Here is a 17,701-nt window from a genome sequence, read left to right as displayed (position 1 = left end):
TTATTCCCATTAGGCCTACTTGGCATCCTTGCTAAGATTCATAGGAGAGCAGGATTCTGCACTAAGATGAAGAACCAGGAGGGGCGCCTGGGTGGCGCAGTCGGTTAAGCGTCCAACTTCAGCCAGGTCATGATCTCACGGTCCGTGAGTTCGAGCCCTGCGTCAGGCTCTGGGCTGATGGCTCAGAGCCTGGAGCCGTTTTCCGATTCTGTGTCTCCCTCTCTCTCTGTCCCTCCCCCGTTCATGCTCTGTCTCTCTCTGTCCCACAAATAAATAAACGTTGAAAAAAAAAATTAAAAAAAAAAAAAAAAAAAAAAAAAAAGATGAAGAACCAGGAAATCAGTCTGGGCACTTCCCTGCCCCCCGGTGGTGCACCAGGAACACAAGCAGGCCAGAGCAGTCTGACCCTCTGCAGGATGGGGCACTAAATTCACAGCCAAGTGAAAGAAGGGGAGATAGAGAAGCAGTGATTCTGTGCACTAGAACAGACTGGATATTTGCTGCAGGTACTGTCTCTGTGTCTCTGACCTGTCAGCAGTACGAGGTCTAGTAGGATCTTCAGGTAAGTGCCCTCATGATCAGTGGGCCCACAGGAGCCTTGGGGGAGGTTGGGAAACAGCACATCCCACAGGTGAAAATCTTAACTGGGCCACATTGGTTTTTTTTTTTTTAACTGCAAAAATAGTAACATTATAGAAAATGCTTATAATAGGAATAAGAAATCATAGAAACTTACTGCTGCAACAGTGTTTTCATGGCCTCCTCCTTTATTGACTTCATTGAGACTTACAACCTAAGTGTCTGATCTTTTTATTTAACATTATCCCAAACAGTAACAATGCTAGTTATGATTAGGAAGAAAGCAGGGCATTTGAAGTGAGGAGCGTTTGTACAGGGTCTTTGCCTGGGACCACCCCACAAGCTTCTCTGGGTAATGGAGGAAAGCGGGCTCCTTTGGTAGGGCAGATGGTAGAGGCTTAACTTATATCTCTCTAGGCCAGAGCCCTGGGCTTGGCTAATCTGGTCTGTGTGAAAACCCTGTCCCCAAAAGGATTCTGCTGATAAAAGGTACCCACCTTGTTCCTGTAAAAACAATACAAGAAAGCAGGGCTGGTGTACCTCCAACCAGGTCTCCAAGGGGGCATGATAAAAGGACTGAAAGATGCCATTTAAGGACCAATTTTACTCAGACCACTTCTCAGCCTGCCTTTCCCAAGTTTCTGTATCCACCTGAATGGAAACTTTCTAAAAGAAATGCCTCAGACTGCTCCATTGCCCTCTCAGCCTAGGACCAGGTAAAAGAATTAAATAATGATCAACAAAATCTTCATCCAGAACAGCTGCTGTCTACTACTGCCCCAGCCTCTGGGCTGCATCATTACCTCTGAACACGAAACCACCAACGGGCAGTCTGGTCCAACAACGAGCCATTTCCTCCTAGGGAAAACTGTTTACATGTGCAAAGACCCTCTTCCAGAGCCATATGCCCACCTCCTGGCCCTCAGGGGCTTTCCTCTCCTGGTCTCAGCTGGGCCATCAATTCTTTGAGAAGATGCTGTTGGGCTGCAAGTGGGTAGGAGGCAGCAGGTGGAAACTGCTGGCATACTGGAGAGTTGGCCAGGGCCTCTGGGGACCAAGTCCTTCCAATTCAACACCTACCACCATGTCAAGACCACAATATATGTTCAATAATATTTAAATAATAGTTGAACAAAATTAAATTGACAAGAAACCCATGATACTCTATGTAGAAAGCCCTAAGACTGCACCAAAAAATTGTTAAAACTAATACATAAATTCAGCAAAGTCACAGGATATAAAATCAGCATAGCATACAGAAATCTGTTGTATTTCTTTTGTACACCAATAATGAAGCAAAAAAAGAAATCAAGGAATCAATCCCATTTACAATTGCACCAAAAACAGTAAGATACCTAGGAATAAACCTAATCAAAGAAGTAAAAGATCTGTACTCTGAAAACAATAGAATACTTGTGAAAGAAATTGAAGACCACACAAAAAATTGGGAAAAAATCCCATGCTCATGGATTGGAAGAACAAACATTGTTAAACTGTCTATAGTACCCAAAGCAATCTACACATTTAATGCAATCCCTATCAAAATACCACAGGCATTTTTCACAGAGCTAGAACAAACAACCCTCAAATTTGTATGGAACCACAAAAGACTCCAAATAGCCAAAGCGATCCTGAAAAACAATAGCAAAGCTGGAGACATCGCAATTCCAGACTTCAAGCTATATTACAAAGCTGTAGTCATCAAGACAGTATGGTACTGGCACAAAAACAGACACATGGATCAATGAAAGAGAATAGAAAGCCCAGAAATAGACCCACAACTGTATGGTAGTGTAATCTTCGACAAAGCAGGAAAGAATATCCACTGGAAAAAAAGACAAGTCTCTTCAACAAATTGTGTTGGGAAAACTGCACAGTGACATGCTGAAGAATGAAACTGGACCACTTTCTTACACCATACACAAAAATTAATTCAAAATGGATGAAAGACCCCAATGTGAGAGGTCAAAATCTTGAAGGAGAATGGAGAACACAGGTAGCAACCTCTTTGACCTCGGCCAGAGCAATTTCTTATTAGATGCATCTCAGGAGGCAAGGGAAACAAAAGCAAACAGGAACACTGGGACCTCATCAAGATAAAAAGCTTCTGCACAGTGAAAGAAAGAGTCAACAAAACTAAGAGTCAGCCTACAGAATGGGAGAAGCTATTTGCAAATGACATAGCTGATAAAGGGTTTGTATCCAAAATTTGTAAAGAACTTATCAAACTCAACACCCAGAAAACAAATAATCCAATTCAGAAATGGACAGAAAACATGAATAGATTTCTTTCCAAAGAAGACACCCAGATGGCTAACAGACACATGAGAAGATTCTCAGTATCACTCATCATGAGGGAAATAAAATCAAAACCATGATGAGATACCACCTCACACCTGTCAGAATGGCTAAAATTAGCAACACGGGAAACAACAAATGTTGGTGTGGATGCAGAGAAAGGGGAACCCTCTTACCCTGTTGGTCAGAATGCAAACTGATGCAGCCACTGTGGAAAACAGTATGGAGGTTCCTCAAAAAGTTAAAAATAGAACTATCGTACAACCCAGCAATTACACTACTAGGTATTTACCCAAAGGATAAAAAATACAGATCCGAAGGGCTACATCCACCCCAATGTTTGTAGCAGCATTATCAACAATAGTCAAACTACGGAAAGAGCCCAAATGTCCACTGACTGATGAATGGATAAAGAAGTGGTATATATACACAATGGAACACTACTCAGCCATCAAAAAGAATGAAATCTTGCCATTTGCAACAGTGTGCATGGAGCTAGAGTGTATTATGCTAAGCGAAATAAGTCAGTCAGAAAAAGACAAATATACGATTTCACTCATATATGGAATTTAAGAAACAAAACAGATGAATATGGGAAGGGGGAAAAAAGAGAGAGAGAACCAAACCATAATGGGTTGATGGAGGAAGGTAGGTGGGAGATGGGCTAAATGAGTGATGGGTACTAAGGAAGGCACTTGTGATGAGCACTGGGTGTTATATGTAAGTGATGATTCATTAAATTCTACTCCCAAAACCAATGTTACACTATATGTTAACTAACTAGAATTTATATAAAAAAATTGAAAAAGAAACAAAACAAAACAAAATAAGATACAAGAAATCCATAGCAGAAGAAAAGCTCTAGGGGTGGGAAGTGTGTGAGTACGCATGGGGGAGAGCCCTTCCCTCTCCCAGAACTTCCTCGGGCTGCTAATATGCCTTCTTCCATACATGGAACCCTTGGAGGTCCAAGTGGCCTCGCACTTGGAGGGAAGTGAGCAGACTGAGGATGGGGGTATGTGTTTAGACTACGTGTCAGGGGTGGGAGAGGTGTCACACAAGCCATAGGCTGCACAGGGTTTCATTCCCAGCCCTCAACTTGTAAGATTCCTCCAGGGGCAGACACTGAGCCCAACCTGGCTGGGCCCTGATAAGCCCGAACACTCTCAGGAGCAGAAGGCCAGTGAAGGCAACTCACTACCCCAGAGCCATTCACATTTTTCTTACACAGGTAGTCCATGTTCATTATGGAAAAAAGCCACATCACTCTTTATTGGATGCTAGTGCCAACACTGGCCCCCTTCTCTCCATGCACAGGGGCACGTAGGCAAGGGGCTCCGTCCCCCGGCCGGGATGCAGTGGAAGCCTGGCCCCACTACCACTCTCCTAGGGCCAGCACCCTCTTCAGTGCCTGGAGCTGCTCAGGTTTGTTCAAACTCCTGTTCACAGTAGCCTATATTGAGGGGTTGGGCCTGGACACCTCGCCTGCAAGAGGACATGAAGAAACAGGGCGAGATGAGCCATTCAGACAGGAGTCAGTCTGAGGCCCCAGCAACACCTCCACCACAACCAACAGTCTCCCCCCACCCCCCGACTTCTCCTATTTCAGTGGATTTCAAACTGCCCCTGTACACCAGAATTGCTCAGGTATCTCTCATTTCCAGAGATTCTTGCTCGGACTGGGGTCATGTGTTGGCAAGAATCTGACAGGCGCTCCAGGTGATTTTGATACAGAGACATCCAGGAATTTGAGGGGACACATCCCTATTCCTAATCTGCTTATCTCTGTACCCAAGTCCCAAATAACTCAGTACTTTTAGAAAAGAGCTGATGCGGGCGCCTGGGTGGCGCAGTCGGTTAAGCGTCCGACTTCAGCCAGGTCACGATCTCACGGTCTGTGAGTTCGAGCCCCGCGTCAGGCTCTGGGCTGATGGCTCGGAGCCTGGAGCCTGTTTCAGATTCTGTGTGTCTCCCTCTCTCTCTGCCCCTCCCCCGTTCATGCTCTGTCTCTCTCTGTCCCAAAAATAAATAAAAAACGTTGAAAAAAAAATTATAAAAAAAAAAAAAAAAAAAAGAAAAGAGCTGATGCCTAAGGGGTGCCTAGTGTTCTTGGCCCACTGAGCCCGCCTTTAATGGCTCAAATGCTCTAAATGCAGTGGCAGTGGGGAACTAATGTGCTGTCCTGTCCCTGCAGAGGTGTGGACATGAAATCCTTTTTAGCTTCACCAATTCCAGGATGTGACCAATCTCCATAGAGGACCTCTGGGCATGCCTCCTTTATTATCCAAGTGAGCAACGTGTTTAGAGGTGGTAAGGAACAGGCTCAAAGTTGCCCAGTGAATTACAGATAGTTGAGGCCTAGACCTTGCCATGGCTCGCTCTCAGCTCAGCACTAGGCTGTATCCACCAAGTCCTCAAGACTTAGTCAATAAATAAAACAGGGAAATGACCACCTTACTCAGGCCCATCCCCAACATTGGCACAGGTGTCACGGGAGTCCATAAAGGCATAACCATGGCTAAACACATAGACTTTGAAGTTGGCTTGGATCAAATCCTGGTTCTGAATGATTTTGGACTGGTTACTTAACTTCTCTGTGCCTCACTGCCTATCTCTAAAGTGGGAATAAAACTACCTACCTTACAGAGTTGTGGTTAAGATTCAATGAGATAATGCCCATAGAGAGCTGAGAACGGTGCCTGCTACACAGTAAACCTCTGTCAGCATTAGCTATTATTAGTATTCTTTTCCTGTCAGTAAGCCCCCACTTGCCCACCACTGTGGGAAGGCCCCAACACGGCCTGCTTGCTTACCTTAGCAGCTCACAGCGGAACCGTGTCAGACGTTTAAAGGCCAAGTCCAGGTTAGTCACCGACTTGTTGCTCCACAGCCTCTCAGCAACGGCCGCTGCTCTGGGCCTGGAGGGAAGGGTCGTGTACCAGGTTGGTTCCCGCATTCCCTGCAAAGGTTCTGGACACCCACAGGCTGCTCTCTCTTATTTAGGCACCCTGGACTCAGGGTCAAGGTTATTCAGAGCAACAACCTGGCTGGAGGGCTCCTAGGGACTTCTAGGGCTCAGCTCCATCGTCATTAAGGTACAGATCATTGATCCCACTCTCCTCCTCTCCCAAAGATATGGTACCAGAGTAAGTTGTAAAGGCATCACGAACTGTTATTGACGGGAGCAACAGGTGTTCTCAGAATGTACAATCTGCATACCCAGCCAGGCCTGGTCAAGCTGCTAGGAAAACAGCATTAAGGAAGTCTTTTCACAGGAATCATGAACTTAAGTGCTGGGTCCCGAGCAAGTCATCTGTGCTTTCCAGGCCTCACTGTATCTGTGAAGTGGGGATAACAAACCTTATCCTGTGTGGAAGTTACATAGGTGAGTATAATGTACAAGCAGAAGGATCACTCCAACGCTCCTTCTCTCAGGCCTTCTCTCAGGAGGTACTTGCTGGGGGTGACTGGACAGGAATGAGTCTATAAAGAAGAACCCATGCCCACAGGCCCAGCACCCACATCCTCAGGAAACCCTTACCAGAGTCTGGGGACCAGATTTGTGCTGTCCACATACTCTCCCCACATACAGGCCTCTCCACCAATCACTAGAGCCTTCTGCTGAGCGCCACCTGAGAAAACAAGCAACAACAGGCTGCTGGGAACAAGGGGAGTAACCCTAGGGTTTCTACCACCTTCCCAATGTAGCCCTCCCTTCAAACAGCTCATCTCATCTAACCTGAAAGGTCTAGCCCAGACCCTCCTGTCTCCCACTCTGTGCACCAGCCTCATCTGGTCAGCAAGGAGAGCTCCCTGCTTTCACCTTCAAATTCCAGGGGCTCCACCACGTAGAGATCTCTCCAGTCAGGGCCATAAGTTATGTGATTCAGGTACCAGGGGGCAGAGAGCAGGGCACGCAAGCCGGCTCTGGTAATTAGCTCCAGCTCCTTCAAATAATTTACTGGTACCTCTTCTCGCCATACCTGGATGATTGTATCTGGAGGAACCTGTCACAAAAGGTCAAATGGCAGTGATGGCACATAGCTGAGGAGATTTCTGGCCCACATTCTTATGCAAGCAAACCAGGCCAAGGGGTATGTGGCCGCTCTGTTCCCAAGCAGCAAAGTATTTCTCCGTGATTCCTCACTATTGAGTTCCCAGCCCAGCGCAGAAGCCAGGGATTCTATTGGCCCTAGGAGTCTTCCCAGCTGCTTCCTCTTTCAGTCCTCCTACAGCCTCCTTGTCCACAATGAGATAGTAATACTGGCTGTAAGCTAAGGGAGGCAAGCAGTGGGGCCCAGGAGACTTGTCAAGAGCTACCATGTCAAAGAATCCCCAGATGTTTCTGAGGATGAGATAAAGTTCCCATAGAACCCCTCCATTTGGCAAGAGGCTGGGATCTAACTGATCAACAACGAAGAAGGCAGCCCTGCTCCCAGACCTGGAAGACGCTAGTCTATGACTCAGAAAGGAAAATCCAACCCAGCATGCCAGTCTCAGGAATCCTAAGTAACCTAGCAGCAGAAATAACTCATGATCAGTTTGTGCTGAGGGAAGACAGACAGAAGCTCTGACACTCACACCCAGGTCTCAGACTTCTGTGACCTTTCTGGAGGAGAAAATGGAGAGATGGCCCCCGGTGCTCTGAACAGTAAAGCCTAATCTAAACCCCAGGTGGACCAGTCTGTGCAGAGGCAGGAAAGGGCTGAGAGACCAAAAGAAGCACTACAGGTGGCTCCTTCTCTCTATGCCCCTGGCTCACCTTTACTTTATTATCGAACACCTCCTGCCACACCACATAACCTTTGCCATAGGCAGAGACGATGTTCAGCAGTCTGGAGAGTAAAGAAAGGGTCTGGTCAGCTTAAGTAGGTTCTAGGCTGTTGGTGCCAGTAGGGGTTCAGGCTGGCTATGGGCCCATTCCGAATTGGGCAGTGCCTTCCCCAGTTGGGAGCTGACTACTCCAAAGCTGAAAGGATAGAACAAAGTACCCTTTCAGGGGCCCAGAGGGTGGTCAAGCAGGGCCTGGTCCTGGTATGAAAAGAGAGGACCCCATAAGGAGGTAATCCCAAGGGACCTTGCCCACCCTCTTTCCTTCCTCACGTCTGGATGTAGAAGGACTCCAGCTGCTTGAAGTCATTACCAAAGCCTTTCGTCTTCATAAAGGCCTGGATATCTGGGTTGGACCTCCTGAATCCCAAGAGAAAATGGAGATTAATTCTTTCAACAGCCTCAAAAACTTGGCGATTAGTCACCTGGCCTCCCACAACTTCTTTTTTTCACTTGAAAAACTAATCAACTTTGGATCTCAGAGCCTCCAAATATGGCAGGTGTGGCTGAACAAAGCTGTGTGATGGGGGCCATTGACACAGGCTGAGAAAGGAGGAGTTTGGGCCTGAAGAGCTTTAAATTCAAACTCTCAACAAGAACGCATATTAATTTGTCTCGACTACAGCATGTGGGTTTGAGGTCTTGGTTTGGGGCTCTGGCACACTAGATTCTGGCTTCTCTGTTTAACCCCCTACCCATGCATATTTTGCTTTTCCCTTAACATTTATTCTTTATTCCAGATTGGTACAAGTGTTGCTGTTACCTGCTGCACTTGCCTCCCCCAACAACGTTTATATTTTGCTCACATTTCCTCCTGGAATGTTTTCTCCCTCCGCTACCGCTCAAAAAAGCCAACTATTTCCCCAGATCCAGTTCTAGTGCCCACTTCTCAGAGAAGCCCATCAACCTCTCTTGAGCTAAGTAAATCTGAGGGTTTGAACCTTACAGTTTAATACCTAGTAAACAATTACAAAAAAAAAAAAAAAACAATAAACAATTACATATAGTATTCTCAAATTCACCTGTGTCTTCACTCTTCAACCAGACTATTTTAAGTCTTCAAAAGTGGGAATTATTTTTCCCTATCCTGGATTTTCCCAGGACAATTCTGTGCCCATATCTGGTTCTTCCATATGTATCTCAAGGACATGACAGGAGGAAGGGATAGTTACATATTCACAACCTTGCCAAAATCAGGTAGGGCCTCAATACAGGGGTAAGAGGAAAGACCTAAGACTTGAGCCATCTGGACTGAGACTATTCTCAGACGTTAGCCCCTGAGGAGTACCTGAGATAGGTAGCCTCTCAGGAGCTAACCTCTATTCTGAGTGAGCAATTCCACACAGGAAGCAATGGGAAAACCAAAGGGGATCATACCAGCAGGTGAAATCAACCTCATCTCCTCCAAGGTGAAGATAAAAATCTGGGAAGACAGAGCTGACCTCCAAGAAAAATGTGCTCATGAATTCATAGGTAGTATTGAGAATGGGATTCACTGGTCCGAAGGTGCCAGAGGGACGAGACCCAGAGTAGCAAGGAGTCAATAATCCAGGGAAACCTAAGCCGACAAAGAACCCCACATAAGTGTCACAAATACATAGAACCCCCCCCCCCCCCCCACAGTCATATACTTAAGGACATTAAGTTGCACAAAGTAAGATATTGTGCTCATAAAAACTGCAATGCACATAAGTAGGAACATCAAGCACTCACATACACTGGTGACCATGAACTTTTAGTCACAGTCAAAGAAATAAAAATATATTCACTATCATGAGTCTGGGTTACAGCCAGACTGCGATCAACATACACACTCTTGCCTTGACATATTGCTTCCAGCAGGGGTCACCCTTGCTCCCAAAGGCTGCTCTCCTACTGCCTTTAGGCAGGAAAGCAGAGAGCCTGATGCTGCTGCCAAACTGACAAAATCTTTCTTCCGCTCTAGGGCACAAATTGCAAGAGCATCATTAAGACAAAGGCATCTGAGAAGAATCTGCCCAGAGGTTAATACTAAGAAGTGGACTCCTTTGTCCAAAATAAATTCTGCCTATCTAAGTTCCCAGGTGGAAGTTATTGATGGAAACCATTCTTCCAGGGACCAAGGCCAGGCACACCACATCCAAGAGTCAATGCCTTGAAGCCCACTGAGGGGGACCAGTAGGCTCCCTCTATCCGACATTATTCTTACCTGGTCCCCAGGACAGAGTGTGGCCAGGAGTGTCAAACTCTGCCAACACACGGATACCCCGAAGCCGTGCATATTCAATCACTTCTTTCACATCTTGTGCTGTGTAGACATGGGTGACAGGATTGTAGGACCCCTGAAAGGCAAGAGACGCCCATAACAATCTCACTTCCTGAAGGCTAGCAGAGTAGAAGACACTCAAAATGCCTCCAGGACTCCCTGGATATCAGAAAATCTACCTACAGGTTTTTGTTATTGTTGTTGTTGTTGTTGTTGTTGTTTTAATGTTTATTTATTTCGGAGACAGAGAGAGACAGAGCATGAGCGGGGGAGGGGCAGAGAGAGAGGGAGACACAAAATCCGAACCAAGCGCCAGGCTCTGAGCTGTCAGCACAGAGCCCAACGCGGAGCTTGAACTCACAGACCACGAGATCACAACCTGAGCCGAAGTCGGACGCTCAACTGACTGAGCCACCCGGGCGCCCCAACCTACACAGCTCTTTGGTATCAGGGACTATCTCCAAGGACCTTTATCAGAATTTCCCATAAAGCTATCACATCTATTGCTTTACCTGAGTGTCAAAATGCCAGTGAGACAACAAGGTAGGTAACAGAATATAAACAAACAAACAAACACCAGGAGAGATTATCTCCTAGTTGTCACAGTGAAAATTAATACAAAGTTTGACTCAGACTTAGGTCTCCTGATTCCAAATCCAGTGCCCTTCCTCTAAGTCAGTATGTCTCTAAAACTGGCTGGTTAGGATGACAGCCAGTGTCCTTGCCAGCAGGGCCATAGCCAGGCTCAGACATCAGCTCATAAACTTGGTCTTGGAGAAATTGAGACATACCTTTCTGGTGAGCTCTGGAAAAGTGAAGCTCTCATATGGGAAGGAAGAGTCATCGACCAGATGCCAGTGGAACACGTTGAATTTATTGTATGCCATGACGTCCTGTAGACCAGAGCACATGCTATGAGCCCATCACAGCTTCTCCACTTTCCCAAGGTAGACATACAGGCAGGCTGCTCCACATACCTTAATAGGCCCAGCCTGCCCCAGCTTCTTAATAAGTGTTCATAGGGTCTATCTATCAAATCTTCCGACCAGGGAGTGCCTGCCATAGAGGGAAGACCTAGCATATTCCTTCTTCTGCCAAGGCACATCCGAGGATGGCTGACAGAGGCAGCGCCTCCTCTTTTTGAGATGAATTTTAGCCACACCGAAAGGATGGCTTAAACTATGTGGCACACTGGTCTTCCAAAAGCACCACAATACCTTGAAGACTAATACTTCTCCCTGCCATTTGTTTTAGGTTGTCTGACTAACGTTTATCCAAACTGTGAAGTCTATTGTTGAATTTAGTAATCTCATAGCCTATAAACCTCAGAGCCAAGACTGACAGATGTGTCTACTGCTTTGATTCCATCAGAGGAGCAAAGGAAAAGGTAGATACATGAGTTGGATCAGCAACTGTAAGGTAAGACTGCTCATGAAACTCAAAATAGGAACATCGCCAGCTATGGCTTTTGAGGATCTTTCCTATGACTTTGTCCTAAGCTAAACTGCTATGTCAAAAAAACCAATTCCCCAAATCACCTTCTGCATTCCTGGAGATAACTTGGACATTGGTTGGTCCAGAGTAGCCAGTGGGATAGATTTAAAGCCCTCTTCTTTTTTTTTAAAGAGCGGGTCATCTTTTCCATTTTCTGAGGAGCTCCTAAAGTTACATACATTCACCCTGTAACTCTTTAGGAATATGGCAACTGGCCTATCCCTGCCCCAACACCCCAGAACACTAAGGGCAAAGATGGCCTTAAGGCCTGGGTACCAGAGTGTCCAGGATGCTAGTCAGTGGCAGGTAATGGCGAGACGTATCCAACAACAAGCCCCGGTGAGAGAAGCGGGGGAAGTCTTCAATCTCAGTCTTGTTGATAAAGAACTGTGTGGATCAAACATTGAAGCAGTCAGGATTCAAAGGGAACTCACCATGGGAATGGAGGGGGGATGAGGAAAAGTCTCCTAATCTTTCAAAAGCCAATTTATGACTGTTCTGTAGAGTAACTCTCTCCAAATGCCCCACATCTCTACCTCAATGACCACCAGGAGGCACCTGTCAGAGAGTAACAGTCCCACACTAGCCAGATATAGCTGTCCCACACACCACTCAGCCTACAAATTCTGGATTTTCACTTTCATCTGTTTCCTTTTTTTTTTTAAGTTTATTTATTTATTTTGAGAGAGAGAGAGAGAGAGTGAGAGCGAGCATGCGCACACATGTGCGTGAGCAAGGGAGGGGCAGAGAGAAAGAGAGGAAGAAACAGAATCCCAAGCAGCCTCTGCACTTCAGCGTGGAGCCCCATGCAGAGCTCGATCTCACAAACCGTTGAGATCATGCCCTGAGCTGAAATCAAGAGTTGGACACTTAACCGAATGAGCCTCCAAGGCGCCCCTGTTTATTTTCTTTAAAGCAGTGTGGTCTCAAGGTCATTACTCAGGGGAACTGAATTACAGTGATTCCAAACAGGCCAAATCTACCAAACCAGTTTCTACCCACACCTCCTTCTAACTCTTGCTGGGGCCATCTTGAGCCACCAGGACTCTGTGTAATAAGTTATACAGTTATTACTGGATAACTGCAATAAGTTATTCTCTGGACTCTCAACATTGAGAGACAACTCCAGAGATTTAAAAGGAGCCTCTTTGGAGGGCCCCCACTTACCGTGCCCTCGGGAGATCTCCAAATTAGCTGGCTAAAAGTCTCCAGACCTATGGGGAAGTAGAGAGGCAGGGTAAAGGCTTAGAGAGGTGGGGAAAAAGATGCACCCATTTGGAAGGTTCCCAATGTGGCAGAGGAGAATGCCTGGGCACACAATAAAAGCAGATGTAGTACGGGCTTAATGAGTCTCCACACGGATGCAAAGGGGATACGAGGAAGCCGGTAGCTATTTTTACTCTGTATTTTATTTGGGGAGGTAGCAGATTAGTACCCCTCCTTGAACACACCCTCAAAACCCACAGGCCTCTTATCCATAATTTCCAAGCCTTGAACTCACAAGAGTATTAAGAGAGGCCAAGATGTGTGCTTGTGTGGAGAGGTGCAGGGACAAGCCAGTTCACACATGTAAGGCTTTCCATAATTAATACTGATCAGGAGCTAAGGAAACCGAGAAAAAAGGGTCCTCAATCTACTGCCCCTTCTATTATCCCAGATTGAATTGTGAAAAAGTGATCATAAGCTTAAGTTTCCAAGGAGCCTGGGTCCACGGCTGGACCTAGAAGACAAAGAATCAGCCACCTTTCCTCTTCAGAGCTTGAGAAGGGAACCAGCTATAAGGAGAGAGCTGAAGTATGGTAGGCAGCAAATGCCCCAGTCCAGTGGACACAGACTCCTAGATTCTGGTAAGGCCTAAGGGCAGGCATGCTGAGTCCAGAGCATTGTATGGATTCAACAGCTAAAGCCCCTCTTCTGAAAACCTAGCAGAGGCCCTGTGAAGGATTTCCAGAGTCTCAAAATTTCAGAATGAAAGAATCTGAAACCTTGACAGTCACTCAGCATCTGCTTCAAGGCAGACTGCTTCTATACCGTTTTGGCTTCTTTCTACCCTGACTATGACACCCAAAATTCTGGAGTCCCAGATTTTCCCTTATCTCAACCTGACTAATCATTAGCCCCTGCATGAAAGGTGTAAGAGAGCAGAAAGGGGAATCAGCATGCTGTTTCTCCAAAACACAGGAGAGGGAAGAGGAGGGGTAAGTGAACAAAGACAAACCAAAACAAGGTTTGAAATTCTGTTTAGAATTTCCCTACTCATTCACCAGCAGAAGTTTTACAAAAGTAGTAGAGGTATCTGGCTAAGTCTATATCTAAGGACCAAATACCTTTTCAGTAAACCAAGAGGAAGGGCACAGGCCCATCACCTGTTAGCTAAGAAAGTCTTCATTTCTCCTGAAATAATCTAGTTCTGCATGTTTTACTACTATTTACTTCTTTTTTGACATTTATCTATTTCTTGTGATATGGTTGTCCTTTACAATGCATCTTTCTAATAATGTGTGTTTAGTGACAGCCGAACAGGCAGTGTTGTGGTGGGGTTCCCAAGCAGCCTGTCCCCTGCGGCACCGAGCATCAGCCTGCTGGGCCTCTCACTGCTGCCCCAGAGCACCTGCCCAGGAGGGCCACTGCTGCCGCTGCACAGGCTGACACCCATCAATTTCTTGGGACAGCTGTAAGGAGAACACTCCCTTCAGGGAGACCGGGAAACACTCCAACTGATCTCCATAAAGAAAGCTTCCTAAAGTGGGGGTATGTGCCGGACCCTCAGCCCTATTCTCCCAACCCACTGATGCCAACCTTCCCACATCACCCCTTTCTCCCCATCCCAGCATCAGCTCCCATGTTACCTCGGAGAGCTCCCCAGACAGTCTCAGAGAGGAGGAAACAATGATCATCATTTATGACCAGGGTGTCTGAAATGACAGAAATGACTCCATTGGTTAAGGATTCTACTCTCAGATTACAGATCACATGTTCTGTGTAAATCCTTGGATTAAAAAACAGCAGGAAGATCACATTTTTTTTCCATTCAAAGAGGAGACATCCCCAGAGGAGAGCATCTGCAGGTCAGCTAGGCCTTGGACTAGAGTGAGAGGGAGGTCACCCAGCAGCTCTGCAGGCCTTAAAAGATAATGCATGATGAGGGTCTAGCTAGAGCAGAAAAACACCACCTGCCTTGTGGTTCAGTTTCCTCCCCCTCCAGAAACACGAGTTTCCACCAGCCCTTAGCTGAGAGTATGAAGGGGACAGGGATGCTTGGAGGCATGTGTCCAGGTTACAATGTTCCCAAAGCCTTTGTAATCACCCTCCTCTCCCTTCGTCTTCAGGTTTCATTCAGCTACTTCATCCAAGAATGAGAGGAGGAAGCCAAGACTAGAACGTTCACTTTGAAGACTGAGAAGTTCCCAACTGCTGCTGCTCAGGGGCACGGAGGCATCACAGTGCTAATGATTTGGCTTTATTTCAATCATTATGTCCAAAAACTCTAGTCATGCCCAAAAACTCCTTCTCTCTTAAAGAAAATCAGCAAATTCCTAAAATGGCATTGGAATTATATGCAGTTCAGAAGACAAGTGTCCCGTGGGACTCGGTGAAAAGCCAATGTGACATTCCACAGTCAACCTTCAGACACTGGTTAGAGTTCATACAAAAGATTCACCTCTGTGTCTCTCAGCACTTGGTGACCTTGGGTCTCCACAGTCATGGAGGGCTCTGGGCCTAGCATCAGGAGCTTAGGCCAGGCCAACCAGAGTTATATCTCCAGACAAGTGCTTGCTCTTCTAGAACAGGGAACGGGGTGGCACTTACAATTTTCCACCGACTCCAAAGAAGGAAGCTGGTCACATCCAGGAAGGACCACAAGGATAACCAATGAATTCTTCTCCGGTGTATGCTGTTTTCCTGCAAGGACAGGGTAAACTCAACATGGCTGACCTGTCACCAGAAGCTAACAGGTAAAACCAAGGTCTCATAGGAAGGTCCCTAACTCTAGTCCCTTCTGCTCACATGCATGTGGGGAGAGGCAAGGGAGGAGGACAGGGCATTTACCCTTGCCATAGGCACTGCCTCATCACTTGTTCAACTTTTTCATTTTTGTTGTGCTGCCCTCTCTCCCATAACCCGCCCTGACCCATGTATCAAAGATCTGGCAGCAGCTCTTTGTAGCCAGGGCTCTCTATTTCTAGTTTGGGTACAGTAAGCACATGATTCCAACACCACAACAACTGCTTCTCAACTAGAGACAGCTCGAGAGCACTTCTACCCAAAGTGTGGTCTGCAGATTAGCTGCTGACTTGCAAACTGTGCTACTGGTTGAAAGGAAAGATACTGATAGACAGAAAGCTTATACAATGCTGGAATGTAAATCAATTATGTCAGAACAAACACACTGTTCAGTTCTAACATTTTTTCATTAGACATTTGTTTTGATGAAGGGAATAGTTTTACATTCTGGTGTACCCCCCCTCTCACTGCAGACTGTCACTTGAAGTAGCACCGTTCTTGAGGGCTCCAGGTGAAGGGTTTTCCATTTTGTAAAAGCCCAGGAGCTGATGCAAGCACACAAAGCAGATGACAGAAGGATCTCCTATGCAAAGGAGGCCTGAGATAATCTAGCTGGTGCCCCAGCAAAGGGACATGGTCACCATCCCAACCTGCTTCCTTCCCTCTCCCAAACAGGTTCTCTGTCTGAGGCAGACTTCTGTCTAGCAGTGGGAAGCCATCCAGTATGAGCCAACATACAGCATAGTTCTACAGATGCCACCCCTCCCCACCGAAAAAAATAAAAGAGCCAAAGCCAAGATACTAACGTGCTGTCTCTCCCCCTCCTCCTAAGGATTCTTCCTTGTGACCTTTGAGGTGGTTCTGATTGTACAGCTCCAAGCCTGAACCCGAATGTACTCCCCCTTTCTATTCTTTTCTGGGGCCACATACATCCACACTGGTACCACCACAACCATGACTTCCTATGGAACCACAAAGTCAGGGATAGGATAGTCTGGAAAAAGGCAGGGTGAGAATTCAGAACCAGACTGGATCCCTTATAGTATCCATCTCTAGGCACAAGGAATCCAAGAGCCTTGAGCCATTTCAAGGAAGCCTTCAAGGAGCTCTAACTGCTTGAGCACTACCACATGACCGCATCCCAGCTCGCAGATTTGCCAAGAAGCAAGCCAATAAGGAGCCCATTCCTACCACCATAAGCAAATGCATTCTTTCCCCTCCCTGTAAATAACCTGTATCCCACACTAATACCTGCCTAAATCCTGCAGGGAGAAGGAAATGTGAGGCTACTCTGGGCCAGGCCAACTCACAACTCTATTCTAAACCCTGAAAACTCATCCCCAGCAAGACAGGACGACCAGACTGCCAGGGCAGAAACTACCTTCAAAGCAGAATCTGTAGGGCCCTCCCAAGCTCCCCAGGCAGAGAAGCCATCTCTACAAACCCCAAACACCAAGGAGGACTTAACTGAGAGGGAGGAGTGAAAAAAACTACAAAAGAATATTCTTCCTTAAACTATGCCCTCATCCCTCTCTTCCTCACCCCCACTCCAATCCCACACATCACAGTGCCCCAGTATCATCGTGTGGAGGAGGGATCATCTGCGTATCTATCCAAAAGAGGGCAAAAGTCCTGGGCTTTAAGTGTTAATTCCGTGGACTTCAGGCTACCAAGTTGAGGAGAAATTACAACTACCCGTGTACAACTGCCACGGTCACTGTCCTAATGACACAAGAGGCTGTACAAATACTAGGTTTATCTGAACAATTGCTTGGAACGTAAGAAAACATCTAGCTTCTGTTTTGTTGTTAGTATATTTTTATTTTTCTAAAACACACCTGCAGGCCATCCTCTAAATCCATAGTCCCTTTGGGGGAGGGTGGTAGACTCCTTACAAGATCTGATGAAAATGAAAATGAAAGGATTTTTTTCCCTAGAACAATGCCCCTAACTAAGGGCTTATCCCTCCACCCCCTGCCACTAATCTTATGGTGAAGATTCCCTATCCTAAATGCTCTCAGTGACTCACTTGGGTTTGGGCTGATAAAGGAGATACAGAATCATGGCTGCTATTTAAACAAGTTATGAGGGGGAAGGTCTGGAGGCAGTGGTAATGTGAGAACTGGCAAAACAGGAGGGACACTGAGTCACTTAAAAGGATATAAACAGTGTATCATCATTGTGGTTTTCTGCCTCCAAGTTGCTACCCTGAAGCAAGCAGGAAATAGGCAAGGGACAGGCCAGCTGCTT

The 17,701-nt window shown here is 46.4% G+C and overlaps 1 protein-coding gene across 1 annotated transcript in view; it reads right to left on the bottom strand.

Moving 5' to 3' along the window:
- Positions 1-674: 674 nt before the first annotated feature.
- Positions 675-17,701, bottom strand: part of HEXA (hexosaminidase subunit alpha) — a 31,198-nt gene continuing 14,171 nt past the window's right edge. The window contains exons 2-14 of the mRNA XM_078448855.2: positions 15,257-15,349; positions 14,296-14,361; positions 12,614-12,660; positions 11,723-11,833; positions 10,744-10,845; positions 9,896-10,028; positions 9,085-9,265; positions 7,981-8,067; positions 7,640-7,712; positions 6,701-6,884; positions 6,419-6,509; positions 5,691-5,795; positions 675-4,362 (exon numbers count right to left, since the gene is read on the bottom strand). Coding sequence (XP_078304981.1) covers positions 4,299-4,362; positions 5,691-5,795; positions 6,419-6,509; positions 6,701-6,884; positions 7,640-7,712; positions 7,981-8,067; positions 9,085-9,265; positions 9,896-10,028; positions 10,744-10,845; positions 11,723-11,833; positions 12,614-12,660; positions 14,296-14,361; positions 15,257-15,349 — 1,337 coding nt within the window. The 3' untranslated portion in view covers positions 675-4,298. The remainder of the gene's footprint in view (positions 4,363-5,690; positions 5,796-6,418; positions 6,510-6,700; positions 6,885-7,639; positions 7,713-7,980; positions 8,068-9,084; positions 9,266-9,895; positions 10,029-10,743; positions 10,846-11,722; positions 11,834-12,613; positions 12,661-14,295; positions 14,362-15,256; positions 15,350-17,701) is intronic.

Source organism: Panthera onca, chromosome B3 (assembly GCF_046562875.1).
Source record: "Panthera onca isolate mPanOnc1 chromosome B3, mPanOnc1 haplotype 2, whole genome shotgun sequence".
In the NCBI taxonomy this organism is placed as follows: Eukaryota; Metazoa; Chordata; class Mammalia; order Carnivora; family Felidae; genus Panthera; species Panthera onca.
The sequence above is the reverse complement of the archived record's forward strand: the minus strand, read 5'-3'. Positions and strand labels throughout refer to the sequence as shown.